The sequence below is a fragment of the Ahaetulla prasina genome, chromosome 2 (genome assembly GCF_028640845.1).
Source record: "Ahaetulla prasina isolate Xishuangbanna chromosome 2, ASM2864084v1, whole genome shotgun sequence".
NCBI classification, from domain to species: Eukaryota; Metazoa; Chordata; class Lepidosauria; order Squamata; family Colubridae; genus Ahaetulla; species Ahaetulla prasina.
Window position 1 is genome coordinate 196505234 of NC_080540.1, and position 21968 is coordinate 196527201.

A 21968-nucleotide genomic window follows, 5' to 3' on the forward strand; every position below is an offset into this window, starting at 1 on the left:
TATCAATAGATTCTAGACAAAGATTAAAAAGCAACAGGAAGTGCCAATCTAATCCCGTGAACATTGTTCCCAATCTGAGTTTAACATGAGTTCTCTTCGATCAAATAAATACATTTTTGTGGAATTTCTGAAGGGCTTACCTTTGCACACACTTTCAAGGAACAAAGGCAAGGTTTCCCCTCTGCCTGCGTATTTTATTCTTAGCTCATAAATGAACCTGGTAAGATTTCTAATAGAGCTAAGCTGACTTTGGGGCCGGGGAGTGTGTTCCGGAGGGTGGAGAAGATGGCAGAAAAGGCCCATCTCCTAGGCATAATTCCCCAGGAAATGGGAGCTGCATTATGTCCTCTCTACCTGATCTAATGGGACGGGCAGATACCTTTGGAGAGAGTTGGTCCCTCGAATAACCCACCCCAATCCCATAAAGGGCTTTAAGGGTTAAAACCAGCACCTTGAGTTGGATCCGGAAGCAACCTGGTAACCAATGCAGTTCATTTTCCACAGCCTCTGGGCACTGTTCAGTGTATAAATACAGTATTTAAACCCACTAAAATGCAAAACTGTATTGTGTGGACAACAGTCAAGTCTAAAACCTGACCTTCTATTTCATTTGATTAAACATGTCAAGAGTCCAATGTAGCCTTAATCGTATAAGACGTTCTTGGGTTCAATGGCTGTTCAAACTCGCAACAGTGCTGAACCAGAGGGACTTACTGAACCTTGAGAGGTTTAGCCATTGCATTATTCCCATGGTCATATGATTGCAATCCAGGCACATAGCACCCACTTACGATGATGATTATGATATTGCAGTCTGCTGCTCAAAACTGAAACTCAAAGTCCTCTCCTCTCCTCTGCTTGTGTTTTGCTTGTATTTACTACCACGTTGGAAAACCTGCTTTTGGTATTGTATATTTACTTCATGTGTCATATTATTATATTATATTAGGTTATATTATATTAGGTATATTATAATAACCTCAGAAAACATATATATATTAATATATATTATATATAAAGAGAAGTTACTGAATCCTGCTGAATCAGTTACTTGTGTGTGCTTTCTGGATGTGATTGCTGCTGCAAACTCTGTGTTCTGTTCCTCCACCTCACATAGGAAGACACACGAGCAAACGACGTCTACCAGTAATTTATTTTTACAAGCCGACCTGAATCCCTTTAGCAGATAAAAGTGCTGGCAGCTACTTTCCGAATGTCTGCCAAGTTTCTTATCACCTCTAGAAACAGGAGTCAGCATATCTGTAGTCCGTTGCTGGAGCAACCAAGAGTTCAAAAGGTAGTCAGAAGTCATTCACAAAGTCCAAGCCTTAATTCCAAAAAATATCCCGTCCGAAACTCACGATATGCAGTTTTTGTCCGTCACAGAGCCTGCAGAGCAACCCCACCAGGGGTGAAATGTAAAATGTGAGGACAGTCGTAAATGTGAGGACAGTCGTAAATGTGAGGACAGTCGTAAATGTGAGGACCAATCAAAAGTGTGAGGACCCGTCAAAAATAACTTTTTCAGCCCTCTGAGTAGTCCCTATGAGCATAGGACCTACCCAGAGGGCTGGAAAAAGTAATTTCTGACAGGTTCTCGCACTTTTGACCGGTCTTCACACTTATGACCGGTCATCATTTATGCCTTTTGTAGCGTTTTTAATAACCGTGTCACACATGTCACAACTGTGGTGCTTCATGTGACTGGGTGGGCGTGGCCAGATGGTCATGTGACATAGCTTCTTTGCCCTAATGTTCGTAAGTGCGAAAAACGGTCATAAGTCACTTTTTCAGTGCCATGCTTGTTAAACCAATTACCAGAACAAATTCTCCCTCCTTTTCTTTCTCTCCTTCATCTTTCTCCCCCTCAAATAACCCACCCCAATCCAATAAAGGTCTTTAAGGGTTAAAACCAGCACCTTGAATCGGATCCGGAAGCAACCTGGTAACCAAAACCAAAACCAGTTCATTTTCCACAGCCTCCGGGCACTGTTCAGTGTATATATACAGTATTTAAACCCACTAAAATGCAAAACTGTATTGTGTGGACAACAGTCAAGTCTAAAACCTGACCTTCTATTTCATTTGATTAAACATGTCAAGAGTCCAATGTAGCCTTAATCGTATAAGACGTTCTTGGGTTCAATGGCTGTTCAAACTCGCAACAGTGCTGAACCAGAGGGACTTACTGAACCTTGAGAGGTTTAGCCATTGCATTATTCCCATGGTCATATGATTGCAATCCAGACACATAGCACCCACTTACGATGATGATTATGATATTGCAGTCTGCTGCTCAAAACTGAAACTCAAAGTCCTCTCCTCTGCTTGTATTTACTACCACGTTGGAAAACCTGCTTTTGGTATTGTATATTTACTTCATGTGTCATATTATTATATTATATATATATGTTTTCTTAGGTTTTCACGGTGTTTGTATACCGCCCTATCTCCCTAGGGACTCAGGGCGGCTTGCATTGTGTAAGGCAATAGTCTCATTCTATTTGTATATTTATACACAAAGTCAGCTTATTGCCCCCACAACAATCTGGGTCCTCATTTTACCTACCTTATAAAGGATGGAAGGCTGAGTCAACCTTGGGCCTGGTGGGACTCGAGCCTGCTGTAATTGTAATTGCAGGCAGCTGTGTGATGGAATGAGCTCCTGTCACTTGCCTCACTCCTGTCAACCTAGCAGTTTGAAAGCATGTAAATGCAAGTAGACAAACAGGTACCACTTTGGTGGGAAGACAACAGCGTTCCATGTTCCACACTGTGACATGTCATGCTGGCCACAAGACCATGGAAAAATCTTGACAGCGCTGGTCAAAGGGCTTAAAAGATGCTGGAAAAGGTCTATACTCTGGTAGTTTGAATCCTACCACTGTGTGATGGAATGAGCTCCTGTCACTTGCCTCACTCCTGCCAACCTAGCAGTTTGAAAGCATGTAAATGCAAGTAGACAAACAGGTACCACTTTGGTGGGAAGACAACAGCGTTCCATGTTCCACACTGTGACATGTCATGCTGGCCACAAGACCATGGAAAAATCTTGACAGCGCTGGTCAAAGGGCTTAAAAGATGCTGGAAAAGGTCTACACTCTGGTAGTTTGAATCCTTCCACTGTGTGATGGAATGAGCTCCTGTCACTTGCCTCACTCCTGCCAACCTAGCAGTTTGAAAGCATGTAAATGCAAGTAGACAAACAGGTACCACTTTGGTGGGAAGACAACAGCGTTCCATGTTCCACACTGTGACATGTCATGCTGGCCACAAGACCATGGAAAAATCTTGACAGCGCTGGTCAAAGGGCTTAAAAGATGCTGGAAAAGGTCTATACTCTGGTAGTTTGAATCCTACCACTGTGTGATGGAATGAGCTCCTGTCACTTGCCTCACTCCTGCCAACCTAGCAGTTTGAAAGCATGTAAATGCAAGTAGACAAACAGGTACCACTTTGGTGGGAAGACAACAGCGTTCCATGTTCCACACTGTGACATGTCATGCTGGCCACAAGACCATGGAAAAATCTTGACAGCGCTGGTCAAAGGGCTTAAAAAGAAAGAGGAAATCACCCCTAAGACGGCTAGAACTAGTGAAGTAAATTCTGCAGGGACACCTTTACCTTTTATCTCTTCTGAAGCTCAGCTATTTCTAAATCATCTTTTTGTTTTGTCTTTTCAAGTACAGTGGTAATTTTGATCTGTATTACACAAAATTCTTCAGATTCTATAAGCTTTTGGCTTTGATAGAATGTAGATGGGAGTTGCCTATGAATTCCAATGTACCAATAGATAAACAGTATCAATTAATAAAAATTCAATATGAAACTGTAGGAAGAGGAAAACCATGAAAAGATTCAACATTAAAATTAAGAATTTGCTAAAAATGACTAATATGCAACCGGGTGAGGGCGGAATCTTCAATTTATGAATTGAAAATGGAACTGACTTCCAATAAAGCAATATACATTATATATGTATGTATAAAATATTATATATAAAGAGAAGTTACTGAATCCTGCTGAATCAGTTACTTGTGTGTGCTTTCTGGATGTGATTGCTGCTGCAAACTCTGTGTTCTGTTCCTCCACCTCACATAGGAAGACACACGAGCAAACGACGTCTACCAGTAATTTATTTTTACAAGCCGACCTGAATCCCTTTAGCAGATAAAAGTGCTGGCAGCTACTTTCCGAATGTCTGCCAAGTTTCTTATCACCTCTAGAAACAGGAGTCAGCATATCTGTAGTCCGTTGCTGGAGCAACCAAGAGTTCAAAAGGTAGTCAGAAGTCATTCACAAAGTCCAAGCCTTAATTCCAAAAAATATGGTAATAAACTATTCAAAAGCTTGGACAGAAAGGTTGTCATGAAAAAAGATTTAATTTGGAACAAAAAATGACCACTGTTAAACCTTTGAAAATAAAGCAAAAATATGAATGTTAAGTGATGTTATTCTTGCTGTAACAGCACAAATCTTTTTTCTGCAGTTCAATAGTACAATAGATATGGTCCATACTTGTAATTTAATTCTTGCTCTATGTAATTCTACTTCTACCTTTTTTGAAAGGGAGGCATGGTGGCTTAAAAGATGCTGGAAAAGGTCTATACTCTGGTAGTTTGAATCCTACCACTGTGTGATGGAATGAGCTCCTGTCACTTGCCTCACTCCTGCCAATATAGCAGTTTGAAAGCATGTAAATGCAAGTAGACAAACAGGTACCACTTTGGTGGGAAGACAACAGCGTTCCATGTTTCACACTGTGACATGTCATGCTGGCCACAAGACCATGGAAAAATCTTGACAGCACTGCTCAAATGGCTTAAAAAGAAAGAGGAAATCACCCCTAAGATGGCTAGAACTAGTGGAGTAAATTCTGCAGGGACACCTTTACCTTTTATCTCTTCTGAAGTTCAGCTATTTCTAAATCATCTTTTTGTTTTGCCTTTTCAAGTACAGTGGTAATTTTGAATAGAATAGAATAGAATTTTATTGGCCAAGTGTGATTGGACACACAAGGAATTTGTCTTGGTGCATATGCTCTCAGTGTACATAAAAGAAAAGATACGTTCATCAAGGTACAACATTTACAACACAATTGATGATCAATATATCAATATAAATCATAAGGATTGCCAGCAACAAGTTATAGTCATACAGTCATAAGTGGAAAGAGATTGGTGATGGGAACTATGAAACGATTAATAGTAGTGCAGATTCAGTAAATAGTCTGACAGTGTTGAGGGAATTACTTGTTTAGCAGAGTGATGGCCTTCGGGATAAAACTGTTCTTTTTTTTATTCAAAAAGTTTTACAAAATTTTCCCCCCCTTTCCCCTCCTCCCTCCTTCACAACCCTCCCCGACTTCCCGGAACGAGCACAAGGTATAGTTAAAAATAAAACAAACATATGCTAAAAATTTTTCGTCCCAACTTAATTATACCCCTACAATCATCAATTCCTAACTTCCCCCGAAAACAATCAAAAGTAATACATCATAATCATTCAAAAACAAGTCCACCAAATGTGAAAATATGTAGCGTCATCACAATTACATCTCCAACATTTTGCTTGCATATCTGGATACATACACGATAATTTTTTAGGATCTAGATGCCATCTATAAAACATTTTATAAAAATTTTCCCTCAGATTCTGTGCCTGCGTGAATTTAACATTTCTAACCCAAATTTTTTCCCAAGTTTCCAATAATATTGGCTCCTGAAAATTTTGTGCCCACTTTATCATACAGTCCTTTACCAAGTCCCTTTCAGAATCTATTTCAAGTAACACATTATACAATCTCTTTATATGCTCCTGAGACTGATTTCTAATTTGCTTTACCAAATTTCCCTCGTTCTGCTCTATTCCAATTTTCTGATCTCCCTTCCATCTAGCACGTAGTTGCTCATATTGAAACCAAGTATAATTTTTCCCTTCCTCTCTTAATACTTGCAGAGATTTTAATTGCAAATTACCTCTTTCAGTATACAAAGATCTTTATATGTAATCATTTCCTGATTCTGTTCTATATTTATATTTTCTATTGTATGTCTAGGACTTGCCCATATAGGAACCTTATAATTTAGTTTATAAGAGTATTTTTTCCAAACACACAGAAGGGCATTTCTTAGCACATGATTTTTAAAGGCCTTATCCACTTTTTTGTCATAAATTAAATATGCATGCCATCCATATAGCAAATCATAACCTTCTATATTCAAAATTCTGTCCTCTGATAAATTAAACCAATCACTTATTGCAGAGGGAGCAGCTGCTTCATAATATAATTTAAAATTAGGCATTTTAAACCTCCCTTTCCCGAGAATCTTGAATTATTTTCATTTTAACCTTAGCTTTTTTACCTTCCCATATGAATTTATTAATTCCCTTCTGCCATTCCTCAAGATTCTTATCTTTCTTAATTATTGGTATCATCTGAAAGAGGAATAAAAATCTAGGTAAAACATTCATTTTAATAGCAGCAATTCTCCCAGCAAAGATAATTGCAATTTTTCCAAACAATCAACTCCTTCTGAACTTTTGCCATAAAACCTCATAGTTATTCTTATACAATTTCACATTTGACGATGTAATATAAACCCCTAAGTACTTAACCTCCTTTACAATTTCAAATCCTGTTACTTCCTCTAGTTTTTCTTTCTGTTGTCTGGCCATATTTTTTATTATCACTTTTGTCTTTTCTGATTTACCTTAAACCCTGAGACATTCCCATATTGATCAATTATTTCAACAAAGATTTACTAGAATTTATAGGGTTTGTTAAAGTAATCACCAAATCATCTGCAAAAGCTCTTAACTTATATTCATATTGTCTAACTCTAATTCCCTCTATCTCCTTTACTTCTCGTATTTTATCCAATAATGGTTCTAGAGTTAAAATAAACAATAATGGTGATAAAGGACATCCCTGTCTTGTTCCTTTCGCAATCTTAAAAGGTTCTGTTAAGCTACCATTGATTATAATCTGTGCTGTTTGCTCTCCATAAATTGCCCTAATTATTCTTAAAAAACCATCTCCAAATTGCATCTTTTCTATTAATTTAAATAAAAAATCCCAATGCAATCGATCAAAAGCTTTCTCTGCATCGAGAAAAATAAATGCTGCTGGAATAAAAATTTTCTTTTCTAAGTACTCCAGTAAATTAACAATCTGCCTAACATTATTCCTCATCTGTCTCCCTTTTATAAATCCAGATTGATCATTATGAATTCTTCGCTGCAGAATCAACATTAATCTATTAGCTATTATTTTAACAAAAATCTTATAATCATTATTTAAAAGTGAGATTGGCCTATAATTCCCAGGTTTAGAACAATCCTGTTCCTCTTTTGGTATCAATGAAATAAAAGAGGTTCTCCATGAGGGGGGAATTCCCCTTCCTAATTGTATCTGATTAAATAATTTCTTAAGTGGACCTAACATCTCATCCTGTAAATTCCTATAATAACTAACTGTGAGCCCATCCGTACCAGGAGTTTTCCCCATTTTTAATTGTTTAATTACCAAAATAATTTCTTCCAAGGTTATAGGCCGATTCAGCTCATCCGTTTGTTCTAAAGTTAAATTTTTAACCTTATATTCCTTCAAATAATTATCAATATCCCTATTCAATATATTATCTTTAAGATATAAATTTGTATAATATTCTAAAAAAGCTTTTTTAATTTTATCCTGTTGATATCTCTCTTTGCCTTTATATTCTATTTTTTCTATAGTACGTTGTTTTTGTCTTTTCCTTAAAGTGTATGCTAACCACCTACCAAGTCTATTTGCGTTACAAAAAGTATTATGTTTGGCATATTGTATATTTGTTGCCACCTGATCAGCCATTATCATATTAAATTGATTCTGTAGTAACTTTATTGCATCTTTAAGTTTTTGATCATGTGGATTATGTATTAATAATTGTTGTTTCTTATAAATTTCCTCTTCTAAATACCTACGCTGTCTTTGTTGCTTATTTCTCTGTCTATTATTAAGATATATTAATACACCTCTCATAAAAGCTTTACTGGAGTCCCAAACCATTTCTATCGATGTTTCATTATTCAAATTATAATCAAAAAATTCTTTCATCTGCTTTTTACATTGATTTACATTATCCTGATATCTAAACAAATTTTCATTTAATCTCCAAGTTCTTCTACCCTCTTTTCCATATTGCAATTCCATCCAAACAGGACTATGATCAGACAAACATCTTGGAAATATCTTAGTTTTCTTCACCTAAAAAGCAAATCATTAGAAATTAAAATAAAATCAATACGTGAGAAGGATAGATGCCTATCAGAGAAAAAGTATAGTCTCTTTCCTCCAAATTCCGCAGTCTCCATACATCTCTTAACTCAAAATCTTCTATCATATCAAAAAAGGATTTAGGCAGCTTTGCATGTGCAGGTATCTTCTTGGAAGAAATTCTCTTGTCCTTTCGTGTATCTATTACTCCATTCCAATCTCCCAATATAATGCACGATTTATAATCCCATAGAATCAACTTATCATATAACATTCTATAAAATTTTTCTTGTTGCTGATTGGGTGCATATATACCAAGCAAGAGAGTCCTTTTTGTTTCTATTGTAAGTTCAATAGCAATATATCTTCCGTGAATATCTGCCTCTATTAACTTGGCTGGTATATCTTTTCTCAAATAAACCACTATGCCATGTTTTTTCTCCAAAGCTGAAGCAACAAAATGTTTACCTAACTTTGAGTTTATTAGATACTTTTGATCTGATAATTTAATATGCTTTTCTTGTAAACAAATAACATCATTTTTAAATTGTTTCAAATAATGAAATATTTTTCTTCTCTTCTGAGCTGAATTCAAACCATTGACATTCCAAGTCAAGATTTTATTTGCCATTACTGGGCTGCTGAAGCTTTTGAGCAATCAACTGAAGATCGTCCTCCCGTATCTTCGGCCGTGCTCCTCCCACCGCTTCTGTAGCAGAATCCTGAACTTTACTTTGAGTTTGTTGCTCCTTTTCTTTACGCTTAAGGGCTCCCCTCGTCAGTCTTTGTTCTTGTGGTTGTTCCTCTGATGGTAACATCACTGGAATCACCTCAGCTTCCACACCCATTTGAGTCTCTTGAATTCTTTTTTCTATTATTTCTATTTCAAGTTTCAGCACTGTAGAAAGAAAATCTTTGGCCTTAAGCACTGTGTCAATACGATATCTCCTTCCTTGATAATACACTGTCAAGCCAACTGGAACCTCCCATCTAAATTGAATCTGGTATTTCTTAAGTTCTTGTGTGAAAAATGTAAAGTCCTTTCTATCCCTTAACATCTTGGGAGGAATCTCTTTCAAAACCTTCAACTCCTGTTCTCCTATTTTCAAGTTTTTCTGAAAAGCAACTTGCAAAATTTGATTCCTCACTGTTCTTTTCAAAAAATAAACCACAATGTCTCTAGGAAGTTTCTTTTGCCTAGCAATCCAAGAATTAACTCTATAAATTTTGTCAATTTGATAAGCAACCTCTTGTGGATCAAGTTCAATAAATTCAGCCAGAGCTTCTGATAAAATTTTTTTTAAATCTTCCCCTTTCTCCTCATTCAAACCCCTAATTCTCAGAGCTCCTTCCATCATTCTATACTGCATCACCACCACTTGATCTTCATTTTGTCCAATTTGATTTGCATTCCCCATTCTATTTTCTATTTGTTGATTTGACTGAACAATTTCTTGCACCTCCTCCTCCACCACCTCCAGTCTTTTTGCCAAACCTTGAAAAGCCATCAAGATATCTTCTCTTATTTTTTTATTATTCTCTTTTATTTCTTCTCTTATTTTCTCATTATTATCCATAATCTCCTTAAACCTTTCTTCAGACACTTTCCCTTGCTCTTTAATCAGATCTTCTAAAACTGGTTCAGAACCCCTTCTACCCCCAGTCTTAGGTGGTTTAGTAGCCATTTCAGTTTTTAAAATTCACAAAATATAAGTCTAGAAACTTCTCTTTTCCCCTTTAAGTATAGGAGAGCTCAGTTCACTTCATTAAAATCCACACATAACATTTCTTATCTTCTTAGTTGCACAGACTGTTTGAAATTCCATTCGTCACTTTCACTCCCGTTCAGGCGCCATCTTTAAGAGTCAATTAGAACAAAGGAAAAAAAGTTTCTCTTTTTTAAAAGGTAGAAGTCAGGAGATCAAAAATACTTCCAATCCAGTAATTGTCCGCTGGCACTCATTCCGTCTGCTTAAAGAAATCCATGAAGATAAGACAATTAGCAGAGATGGACACTTTCGTCTTTTCCTGCTTTTGCAGTCACGCACTGAAGTCGGAGCATGGCAGGAATATTTATGGGACCCGTCGACCCTTCGGGGCTCTGCTTGGGATAAAACTGTTCTTGTGTCTAGTTGTTCTGGTGTGCAGTGCTCTATAGCGTCGTTTTGAGGGTAGGAGTTGAAACAGTTTATGTCCAGGATGCGAGGGATCTGCAAATATTTTCACGGCCCTCTTCTTGATTCGTGCAGTATACAGGTCCTCAATGGAAGGCAAGTTGGTAGCAATTATTTTTTCTGCAGTTCTAATTATCCTCTGAAGTCTGTGTTTTTCTTGTTGGGTTGCAGAACCGAACCAGACAGTTATAGAGGTGCAAATGACAGACTCAATAATTCCTCTGTAGAATTGGATCAGCAGCTCCTTGGGCAGTTTGAGCTTACTGAGTTGGCGCAGAAAGAACATTCTTTGTTGTCCTTTTTAATGATGTTTTGATGCTAGCTGTCCATTTGAGATCTTGCGATATGATAGAACCCAGAAATTTGAAGGTTTCTACTGTTGATACTGTGTTGTCAAGTATTGTGAGAGGTGGAAGTATGGAAGGGTTTTTCCTAAAGTCTACCACCATTTCTACGGTTTTGAGTGTGTTCAGTTCCAGATTGTTTTGGTTGCACCACAAGGCTAGTCGTTCGACCCCTCGTCTATATGCGGATTCGTCATTGTCTCGAATGAGACCAATCACTGTTGTGTCATCTGCGAACTTCAGTAGCTTAACAGATGGATCATTGGAGATGCAGTCATTGGTATACCGAGAGAAGTGGGGAGAGCACACAGCCTTGGGAGGGCCCTGTGCTAATTGTACAGGTATTTGATGTGATCTTGCTTAGCTTCACCTGCTGCTTCCTGTTTGTTAGGAAGCTTGTGATCCACTTACAAGTCTGTTCCGGTACCTGTAGCTGGTTTAGCTTAGTTAGAAGAATGTCTGGAATGATGGTATTGAATGCTGAACTAAAGTCTACAAAAAGGACCCTTGCATAGGTCTTTGGAGACTCAAGATGTTGTAGGATGTAGTGCAGAGCCATATTAACAGCATCATCTGTTGATCTATTTGCTCGGTATGCAAATTGCAAGGGGTCTAAGAGCGGATTCGTGATGGTTTTCAGGTAGGAAAGCACTAGCCTTTCAAAGGTTTTCATGACTACAGATGTTAGAGCAACTGGTCTGTAGTCATTCAGTTCCTTGATGGTGGGCTTCTTCGGCACTGGAATGATGGTAGAGCGTTTGAAGCAAGAAGGAACATAGCACATCTCTAGTGATTTATTGAAAATATGGGTGAAGATGGGGGGCCAATTGGTCAGCACAGACTTTTAAGCAAGAAGGAGTTATCTTGTCTGGGCCTGGAGCTTTTCCTGGCTTTTGTCTGTGAAATAGGTCCTGCACTTCCTTTTCTGTGATCACTAGGAGTTGTGAACCCAATGAAATGGGGTCAGTTGTAGGAGGCTTGGCTGTTGTTGGTGTGTCTGAGATGGGGGTTGTGGAGATAGGTGGCTGTAGTTTCCTTTCAAACCTGCAGTAAAACTCATTCAGGTCATCTGCCAGTTGTTGATTACCTTCAGCCTGGGAAGGAGGTTTGCCATAGCCGGTGATATTTTTAAGAGTTTTCCACATGTTTGCTGATTCATTTGCTGAAAATTGATTCTTTAGCTTTTCAGAGTAGCTTCTTTTTGCTGCTCTTATCTTCCTTGTTAGTGCATTTCTGGCCTGATTGTAAAGCATTTTATCACCTTTTCTGTAGGCTTCCTCTTTGGAATGTTGTAGCTGCTTAAGTTTAGGTGTAGACCAAGGTTTGTTATTACTGTGTATTCGCAAGTTCCTTGTAGGTACACATAGGTCTTCACAGAAGCTGACATATGATGTTACAGTATCTGTGAGTTCATCCAGGTCTGCAGAGGTATCTTTAAAAATATTCCAATCAGTGCAGTCAAAACATGCCTGTAGCTTTAATTCTGATTCCTCCGTCCAGGTTTTCACTGATTTAATTATTGGTTTTATGGCTTTAAGTCTTTGCCTGTAAGCAGGTACAAGGTGAATCATGCAATGATCAGAGTGTCCTACAGCTGCACGTGGTAAAGACCGATAGGCATCTTTTAGTGTTGTGTAGCAGTGGTCTAGAGTATTGTATTACAGAAAATTCTTTAAAGATTCTATAAGCATTTCAGTGCAAAACAAACTTACCTAATGCTGGATTCTGCCTTCATTTCTATGTTTCTCTCATCCTATGGCTAATATTTTAGTTAAATGAAAGAACATTTGCAATTCATCTCATAACAAATGAGACATTAAAGTCACAGGGATAGATTTTAAGAGCAGAATTATGTGCTACATTAGTAAATCTGTTGCATTTTCAAGCCTGTATTGCTGAGACAATCAAAATGATGGGTGTAGGTTATTTTTTTTCTCTAGTTATCAGGCTACTCTCTCAGATCCTGATTTTTCCCCCCCGATTTATGGAAAGAAGGTTAAATACAAATATGTAGAGCAAAATACTGGAGCAGAATTAATAAATATATTATTAGTCTCCTCCCCTCCCCTGCAGATGCTTTATTAACATTGCAAGATGGATTCAGAATAGTAAACTGGAGGTATCAAATGCGGTTCCTAGTTGAAGACTCATAAATGAGGTTTGTCTGGTTTTGAAATAATTGCTGGGAAATGGTCCTTGTAACCATTCATATATTAGGACTATCATATTGTTGTATACCCATTGTATTTGTTCTTTTTCATTGATTATTTTATTGTTCTATTATTTTATTTCTGTTTACATTCTTCATTTTGTAAGGACTTGCCTCTCCTCTCCGCTCAAGAAAGTAGAACTCTTGAAACAATTGACATTTCAAAAGGAAACTTTTATTGAGGAAAAGTGATAGCAAAACAAAGAAAGCAGGATCTGAGGATTCCTCCACAATTCCGTTATATAAAACACTTAAGAGACCCCTCCCCTCAGTCCTGTGTCAAATAAGCCAATCCGCAGGTAGGAAGATACTTTGAGAATTGCAGGCTGAGAAGGTGATAAGCAGCTATTCTCAGCATCGTTGTTCGCTGTAGGCTCCGGAGCTGAGACAAAACAGATGGTCCTCCCTCACTCTTGTTCCCAGGAAGGTAAATCAAAGCAGAGGTTCGATTGGCACCAGAAAGGTGGTAATAAACTGAGGAATGCCTCCAGGCTCCCTCCCCACCAGAACGGCAGTGTCTCAATAATGATCTATAGGACCTGACTCATTTCTTCCTTTTGATTGTTTTTAAGCCACCCAGAATAGCGCCATGGTGAGACAGGCGACAAATAAATTTAACAAATATATTGAGTTGGTATTATTTCTTCCATACTGTCATGGCTGTGTTAATATGTAAGAAGAAACCTAAAAAGCTCAAAAGCAATTCACCATCCCTGTGTTATAACTGAAACTAACTGAATTTTATCTTTGTCGGACAAAAAGATACTGACAACCATTAACTGTCATTCATATGAATGTAAAAATAAAACTTTTTTATAAAAAAAAATATATCACCTTCAGAAATATTGGTGATTTAGTATTTATTGAAATGGTATTGTTTCACCAACCAATAGTGGATGGATATGGAAAAACAGTATGCGACAAAGGCCAATTTACTTCATACCGAGTTTGCTGCTGCTGATAACTATATGGATAAGCTGCTATAGAACTGAAGTACTCATGCATTGGATAGGCCTGTGCAATATTAAAACTTTGTGATTCTCTAACATCAAAGTGACTAACAGTCTCTGTGTGAAACCTACCGGAGTATGCAGTATTCACTGTACATACAGTTGCAGACACTGCAGGATTTAGTGGATATATTTCATAGGAATTTAATTCTTGGTAAGTCTGAGTCACCAAATGGGAATTACTAGTTTGATAGAAGTACCAGGAATAGTAAGGATAGGCAGTCCTATAAATGTACATAGATGCTCCCTCAAAATATTCATTTTGACTAATAGCAGACCATTCATCAGAATTTTGGATATTGTTACTGAAATGTTCAGATTGGAAACTTTGCTGTTCCATTAATTTATTTAATTCTGTCACCACTGAGGATTCTGAGTTATATGGGGGTGGGTATTTGGGAATTTCACATTTTTCACTATTTGCACTATTGTCTGGGGATAAACTGATATCCATGCTGCATTCAGACTCTACATTTGAATGATTTTGAAAACCACCAAATTTTAAGTTTTGCTGTGCATTTTTTGTGGCCAATAGAAAATCACCTTCACCTAATTTTTCCACTGAGCTAATAGCTTCTTCAGGAGTTCTTTGAACTTTCACTGGCGATACAGGTATACATTTATTTACATCACTATAGGATGAAAAGAAATATTCATCATGTTCTTTTGCATACTGACTGGCATTTCTTCCCTCTTTGACATTTTTTAGATCCTGTAAATTTTGCTCAATTAAAAATGCATCTGCATTATTCAATTTGAGTTCTGAGGTATTTGGTGAAGCGTGAATAAGTTCACAGGGATAAGCATTTTTTAACTGTGAAAATGTGATTGGTTTTCTCTCTCTCAAATTCCTATTGTTTCTATAATGGGTTTCCAGTGGAGTTTTTAACTGTGGTCCTTCACCTTCTGAGGATTTACACTTTCCATTGTTTCTGCAAAACAAACATCAGATTAATTTCCTAAATTTTTTGAAGAAATTTTTACAATATCAAAAGGATGGAATGTTAAAATATCCTTCATTGTAAAATCAGTTTCTCAATTCTCCAAATGTCTCAGAAGTTCTATGAAGAAAAGAATTCAATACAACACATTAAAACTATAGGGTTTTCTGGAATTCATCAAACCTGCTGTCATATTTATATTTATGAACCCAGAATGAGGCATTAAAGTAGTGAATATCAGGTCTATATAAGTTGCTTTTTAAATTTTGACTATAAATATTAAGGTCTGAGCCTCATACATGTAACCATAATCAGCACACATTCCTTGCTGTAAGCATGTGTACATATAGTACATGAAATCCCATTCCGAGAGATCTTTAAATTATTACAGTCATGTTTTCATCACTCATTTTGTGAAGATAACACCTTTATATCTTATGAAAACAGAAACATGATTATTAAAAATAAGTTAAAAGTAAAAACCATCTGAAGTATTTTTAAAGTAAACTTTAAAAATATTTTGGCTAGCTGTTCTGTAATCCTTCTCAAAGATCATTGCTTTTTCATGTAGGTGTACAAAAACTAAATAATATGGTAGTAAAAATAATGTGAAGATTTTGCTTAAAGTGCAATATACCAATTTTTATTCTAGTTTAGATTGGAGAACAAAAAATAGGTGTGGTATATAACCATGATGGTGAACCTATGGTACGCGTGCCACAGGTGGCAGACAGCTCTCTCTGCGGGCACGCAAGCCGTTACCCCAGCTCAGCTTTGCTGTGCATGTGCACGGGCCTCCCACCGGCCAGCTGGTTTTTGGGTCTCTGCCGTGCATGCGCAGGCTCACATGCGCATGTGTGGGGACTGGGCGCACATGCGTGGGCGCACCTCGGGGGCATGCATGGATGGGGGGGTGCACACAGGGGGTGCACACATGCATACATGGGGGTCGCTGGGGGGAGGTCACTCATGCATTGCATTATGGGTGTCTGTGCCCGCGTTTGGCACTTGGTGCCAAAAAAGTTAGCCAGCACTGGTGTATGGACAAGGAATCTTTAACAAAGGATTTTAAGAAATTTGAGTGTTGAAGTTCAGCAGACTCAAAGAATATTTTGTTTCATGATCTTAAACTGACTATATACTCTTGTTTGTTTTATGGTTTGCTGAATAAATTGCAATTGGTTGAGACTGTACAACTTAAGCCAAAGCAAAATAAACTATATCATGTATAAATTCAATTTTAAATACTACTGCACTATTTAACTATATCATAAATCAAAACAAAAACAAAAACAGGTGAAGATGTAAAAATTAACAGTTTTCAGAATGTTTTTTTATGCCTTTAAGTAAGTGTTGACTCTTGGTGACTGCCTGGAGTAGTTCTTGCAATTTGCTTTGTAAGATTTTGTAAGTATTTGCCCTTGCTTGCTTCCCAGTGCTTAGATAGGAGACTGGCACAGGATTATCCAATTGACTACATAGCTAAGGCATGACTAGAAATTGCAGTCTCCTGGTTTCTACCCTGATGCCTCAACCACTACACTAAAGCGGCTCTCCTAAATAAGAAATAAATACAAATTAATAATAAATAAATTTAGTACACCCCAAATGCATCTTAGACATAGTTCACTACCTAATATTTAGCACTCTCCTTTTTCATATTGCTAATTATTCCCATACTTATTTGGAACTTTTACAATTTGTGCAATATAATATTTTTTAAAATGTATGTGTCATGTATTTCACTTTGAGTTACTTATAAAGGAATAAAGGTGGGATAAAAATGCAATAAATAAATAAATACTAATCAATAAAATTCAAAAAGAAAAAAAATCAAATACAGAAACAAATCCCGCTGTAAGGACTGTCTCTAAAGAATCTTTTCATGAGGAAATGTTGGACTCAGGAGGACTCAAAGGAAATTGGAATTTTTAGCAGCAGGATAGCCAAATGCTTTTCCAGAAATGGGAACAGGAGTTGGAAGAACCCCATTCCCCCATGTCAGAACTCTAGAATATATACAACTCAGCCTCTAAAAGCAAAGACACAAAGAGTATTTTGCAATCATCTGTTTTACACTCTTTATAGCTTATATTCTATAACTTCTGTGAGGCAATCGCTAAGATAGCTGGTCAGTTACAAGCCTTTTTCTGGGGAAACTCAAATGGCAAGAAAAGCAACTTCGTACTCCTATCCTCTTACTCCTTGTCTGTTTGAAGTGCGAAGTGAAATAGATTACTAAATATTCCAAGACAGGGAATTCTACAGGGCTGCCATTAGGGAAAAGAACACAATCTACCATACCATCATTTATAAACTATACTGACTGAATTCGCACATTGTATTAAACAAATTACATTTTGAATTTGTTGTGTGTACATTTCCCTTGAGCTGGTTTGTGGAAAAGGATAGCAATCAATATATAATACTGGTACACCATGATCAACAGAGTAGATCTCATTCTGCTCCATAAAGAAAAAATAAACGTAAACAAACTTCAGTATGATCAGATTATTTGTACAGCACTCTTATTCTGTTTCTTTTTATGAAGATAATAAAGTAGCCAAGACTGCAAAATATAGCACTACTGGCTTACCCACATTGTTCTACAATAAAACCAAACAGTAACCCTAGCTCTTAAGGGAATGAACTCTGCATACAGTGTAACATAATGCCTTGACCCAAAGGTACTTTCAAAAAGGCAACTGGACTTTCTTTAATTTTCTTGAAGACATTTCACTTCTCATACAAGAAGCTTCTTCAGCTCTAACTGGTGGGAAATGGAAAAGATCTATACTGTTTGTAGTCAGCCAGTTATTAACACTCTAGGGCTGTGATGGCGAACCTATGGCATCCATACCAGAGGTGGCACGCAGAGCCCTCTCTGTGGGCATGCACGCTGTCGCCAGCTGCCCTTCCAGGTTTGGTCACACGCATGTGCGCTGGACAACTGGTCCAGCACACTTGTGCACCAGACAGCTGCTCTCTTCTGGGCTCCAGTTTCAGCACTCGGTGCCGAAAAGGTTAGCCGTCACTGCTCTAGAGTGTTAAGTCTTCAAGAAAAATGAAGAAAGTCCAGTTGCCTTTTTGAAAGCACTTTTGGGCTAACCATGACTAGGATGCCTGAGAACCTCTATGCCTTGACAGAAAGCAACCAAGCATTGCCTACAAATTTTTAGGATTAAGTTTAATTTATTTATAAGCATTTTTCTAATACTTCACAGCTTCCAGGTAATGATTTAATTTGCCCATTACTTCTTTGGAAGCTCCCGAGGAGGAGAGATGGATACAGATTGCTGACACCATATTCCAAATTTATGGCTACATTCCAGAAGCTTCATCTAGATTTGATAAAGGAGACAACAGAACCATGGAGGATTTCAAGAAACCAAACCACAAGCATCAATTCAGATGTTTCTTACGGTAAAACACAAATTGTAATGGGCATTGCTCAGGGATATCAGCATTATGGTTGATGTAAGTGAACACCATCAGGAAGTTAAACAAATCACAGATTGATTTTCCCCAGTATAAGTCATTATTGAGAGTATTGAAGATCATTTTAGCTCTAGAACTAGTTTTGAAGCTAGATTGAAAGAGAATAATAAATACAGCAAAATTTGCTATAGCTACATGCTTAACATGCCACCCAAAAATAAAGAATATTTAAGATTATACAATAATGGTAAAATTTGAAAAAAATCCTAAATGTGAGTTTTAAAATAAAGAACTACTGTCTGTATGTTTTAAATGGTGCAATGGCTTAACATAGAAGGTCAGTAATCTCTTTATTTTCTCCTCCAACCATCTGGCATGTATTTGTGAATCACCCATTTATGTTAGGAATTTTATACTATAAAGTGGAATAAAAATAACTTATTGGGAACTAATACCAAGATTCCTAGTACAATGCAATTTTCACTAATGAAATTCATCTATCAAACTGGCGATTTTTATTCCCATGCAAAGGTGGAAGAGGGAAGGAAATAAAAAGGCTGCAGCAGGAAGAAAAATCTGTTGACGTATTGTTGGACTTCAGTCTTATCCAAGCACATTTTTTGAACAAAAGTTTAAAAGTGAAATAATAAAATATGTGAACAAATGCACCAGCTGTTTTTTTGTATTAAATCAATATTTATATTTATTATGTATACCTCATGTTTCTGTTGGCTTCTTTTTCATCTATCTTGGAAGTTGTCATCAATGAAGCATCTACCTAAGAGATTAAAAATATCAATATAAACTGAATTAAATATGTTATGTGTTTTTGTTTTACCAATGCTCCGCATACGCTTATTTGTGCTGCAAACTAAGTTTGTAGCATTTGTTTTTCCTGGAGTTGCAATAACACATCTTCACAGCAGTTAACAAGTTCTTTAACATAAAAGCTGTAATAATTGGCGATATTGTGTGATTAAGGAAATTCTAAATTGTATCATGAGTAAAAGGAAGCGCTGATACAAAATTAATGGTAAAATTAAAAAAACAAAACACATTCTAGGGTCTCACCTTTGGGAAACCTATTCAGGATTAAAAATGGATGTTAACAAATGTTTATATAGAACGTTGGCAGTACAATTTCCAGGGTCAGGACAATTAAGAAAATCTGTGCATATGCTGCATATGGATGGAAATAGAGCCAGTAAAAGATAGTGGGAATGAATTATAACAAGAAACCTATGTAACTGAAAATAAAGCCACAATGCTTTTCACTTCACAGAGAATGCTGGGAACCATTCTTAGTATGGTAATTGTAGGTCTAACATAAATTACCTCAAAACAAAGAAATCTAAACAACTTATTTCAAGGAATGTGTAGAATTTCTGAGGAAAAAAAAGGGGGAAAAGTATCAACTTTTTTCAGTCTAATTGAATTCCAAAACTGCCATTCTGAAAATTATGGATGTAGCTTGATGCCTCTGGAAAGCATATTCTCTAAGATAGAACAAAGAAAGGATTTCTCAGAATCTCAAAACAGTATTCTCGAGTTATAGAAGTCAAGGATTTAGGCAAGGTGTGTAGACATAAGGTTTACTACTACAGGGTATGCTTTAAAATACTTAAAATTTCTGTTGTTAAGCAGAAATAATGAATAATAACAGAAATAATCCTGTTTTTCTATTTAGCGTACCTAGTATAATCTTAAAAATCTGAAACTTGTCCATCTCTGTTCTAGAGAATCATTTGTCTCCCTTCATTGGTTTCACTGCTCCAATTCAAAAAATTAGCCATTATCAGTGAAATCAAAAATGATTTGGAATACTGTATGGATAATGGGACAATCTTTGCCTGCCTAGTGCAATAATCAGAGACTTTGTTCAATAGACAGATATAATTAGCCATGATATAATACTCTGGGGATCCTAACTACAGTTCACTTTGGTATATTAGAACTTCTATACACAACTAATCTTTTAAGTTTCATTGTCTTACTTCTTGCTTTACCTGGATATTTTATTTATTTGTATTTTGCCCTTATTATTTTTACAAATAACTCAAGGCAGTGAACATATCCAACATACCTTCCTCCTCCTATTTTCCCCATAACAATAACCCTATGAGGTGGCTTGGGCTGAGAAAGAGAATGACTGGCCCAAAGTCACCCAGCTGGCTTTCATGCCTTAGGTGGGACATGAACTCATGGTCTCCTGCTTTCTAGACTGGTGTCTTAACTACTATGCTGATTCTTGGTTCAGATTTGCTTATTTTACCTTATTTGCTTATTTTATCTGCTTTTTTAAAGTTGAATAGAAATCTCAGTTTGGGACTGATGAGGCCACAGGATTGAAAGGCAAGATATAAACAACAGAAACTAATAACATTCCAGATCATTAGTTACATATTTTTATTTCCTTCTCTACAAAATCCACATTAACTGAAATGATTAAAAAAAACCAGACTTGTATTTACTCTTTGTGATAATCTTCCTGAAACTTCTTGCTAATAAAGTAGTTTAGTGGCAAAATATACATGGATTAGAAAGTGTCCTGTATATACTAATAGTGACTCTTTAATAGAAAGAGTAGCATTCCTGAAAAAGCAGCAGCTGCAGATAAGGGAACACTGAGTTTATGCAATCCAATTACAAGTGCTCAAGCATTCCAATAAAGCAGTTTACAAGGAACAATGACAACAGGTTTTCCATAATTTTCTTTAATAGCTCACTATCTTGAAAAGTCACGAGTACTGAAAGGATGGGGCTGACTCAATCTTGATGTAGTTATGCCTCCATTTTCTAATGACAAGCAGTTGCTCTGTCAATATCAGTGGGACTGTCTTTCCATTTCTTTCTCTGCCGTAAAACAAGATCTAGGGTCCTGGAGAAGAAAGTTGGAAGGAAATGCTGTGATGTGCATCCCCAAACATTCTGGGAATGGTTTATTTCAATCTGTATATCACTAATCGTACAATAGATTAATTCTAGTCTGAAAGTATGCAAGTAGTCATTAAAGCAAACTTTTGAGACTTAAGACATTTTACTTACTGGTACACAAAATTAAAAGGAAAAATCATCTGGTGTTTTAAAATCAAATCCATATACACAGGTAGTCCTCAAACTATTACACTTGAGCCCAAAATTTCTGTTGTTAAGGAGACAGTTGTTAAGTGAGTTTTGCCCCATTTTATGACCTTTCTTGCCACAGCGATTAAATGAATCATGGCAGTTGTTAAGTTAGTTGTTAAGTGAATCTGGCTTCCCCATTGACTTAGCTTGTTGGAAGGTTGCACAAGGTGATCATTTGGTCCTATAACACTGCAACCATCATAAATCTGAATCAGTTGCCAAGTGGCTGAATTTTGATCACATGACCATGGGGATGCTATAATGCCATGTCACTTTTTTTTAGTGCTGTTGTAACTTTGAACGATCACTAAATGGACTGTTGTAAATTGAGGACTGCCTGTACTATTCCATTTATGAAACTTTGAGATTGTAAAGCAGAGTTTTCCTTGTTTAGTCTTTTTATATTAATGCAAATAATGTGCAGTGCTTGGTACATTACTTCTAAGTTCAAGAATGGAATTATGTA

The 21968-nt window shown here is 36.8% G+C and overlaps 1 protein-coding gene across 5 annotated transcripts in view; it reads right to left on the reverse strand.

Annotated features, from left to right (window-relative positions):
- The window catches only part of TEX15 (testis expressed 15, meiosis and synapsis associated), a 65610-nt gene that overhangs the window by 9308 nt on the left and 34334 nt on the right, over positions 1-21968 (reverse strand). For 2 of the 5 annotated variants that reach the window (XM_058171128.1, XM_058171129.1), the window contains 2 exons: positions 19093-19154; positions 13141-14929 (listed from right to left, as the gene is read on the reverse strand). In XM_058171128.1, the coding sequence (XP_058027111.1) occupies positions 13867-14929; positions 19093-19154 (1125 nt within the window). In that variant the 3' untranslated portion in view covers positions 13141-13866. Of the gene's footprint in view, positions 1-13140; positions 14930-19092; positions 19155-19209; positions 21255-21968 lie in introns of those variants that run through there. The other 3 variants (XM_058171131.1, XM_058171130.1, XM_058171132.1) reach the window with 2 other exon arrangements.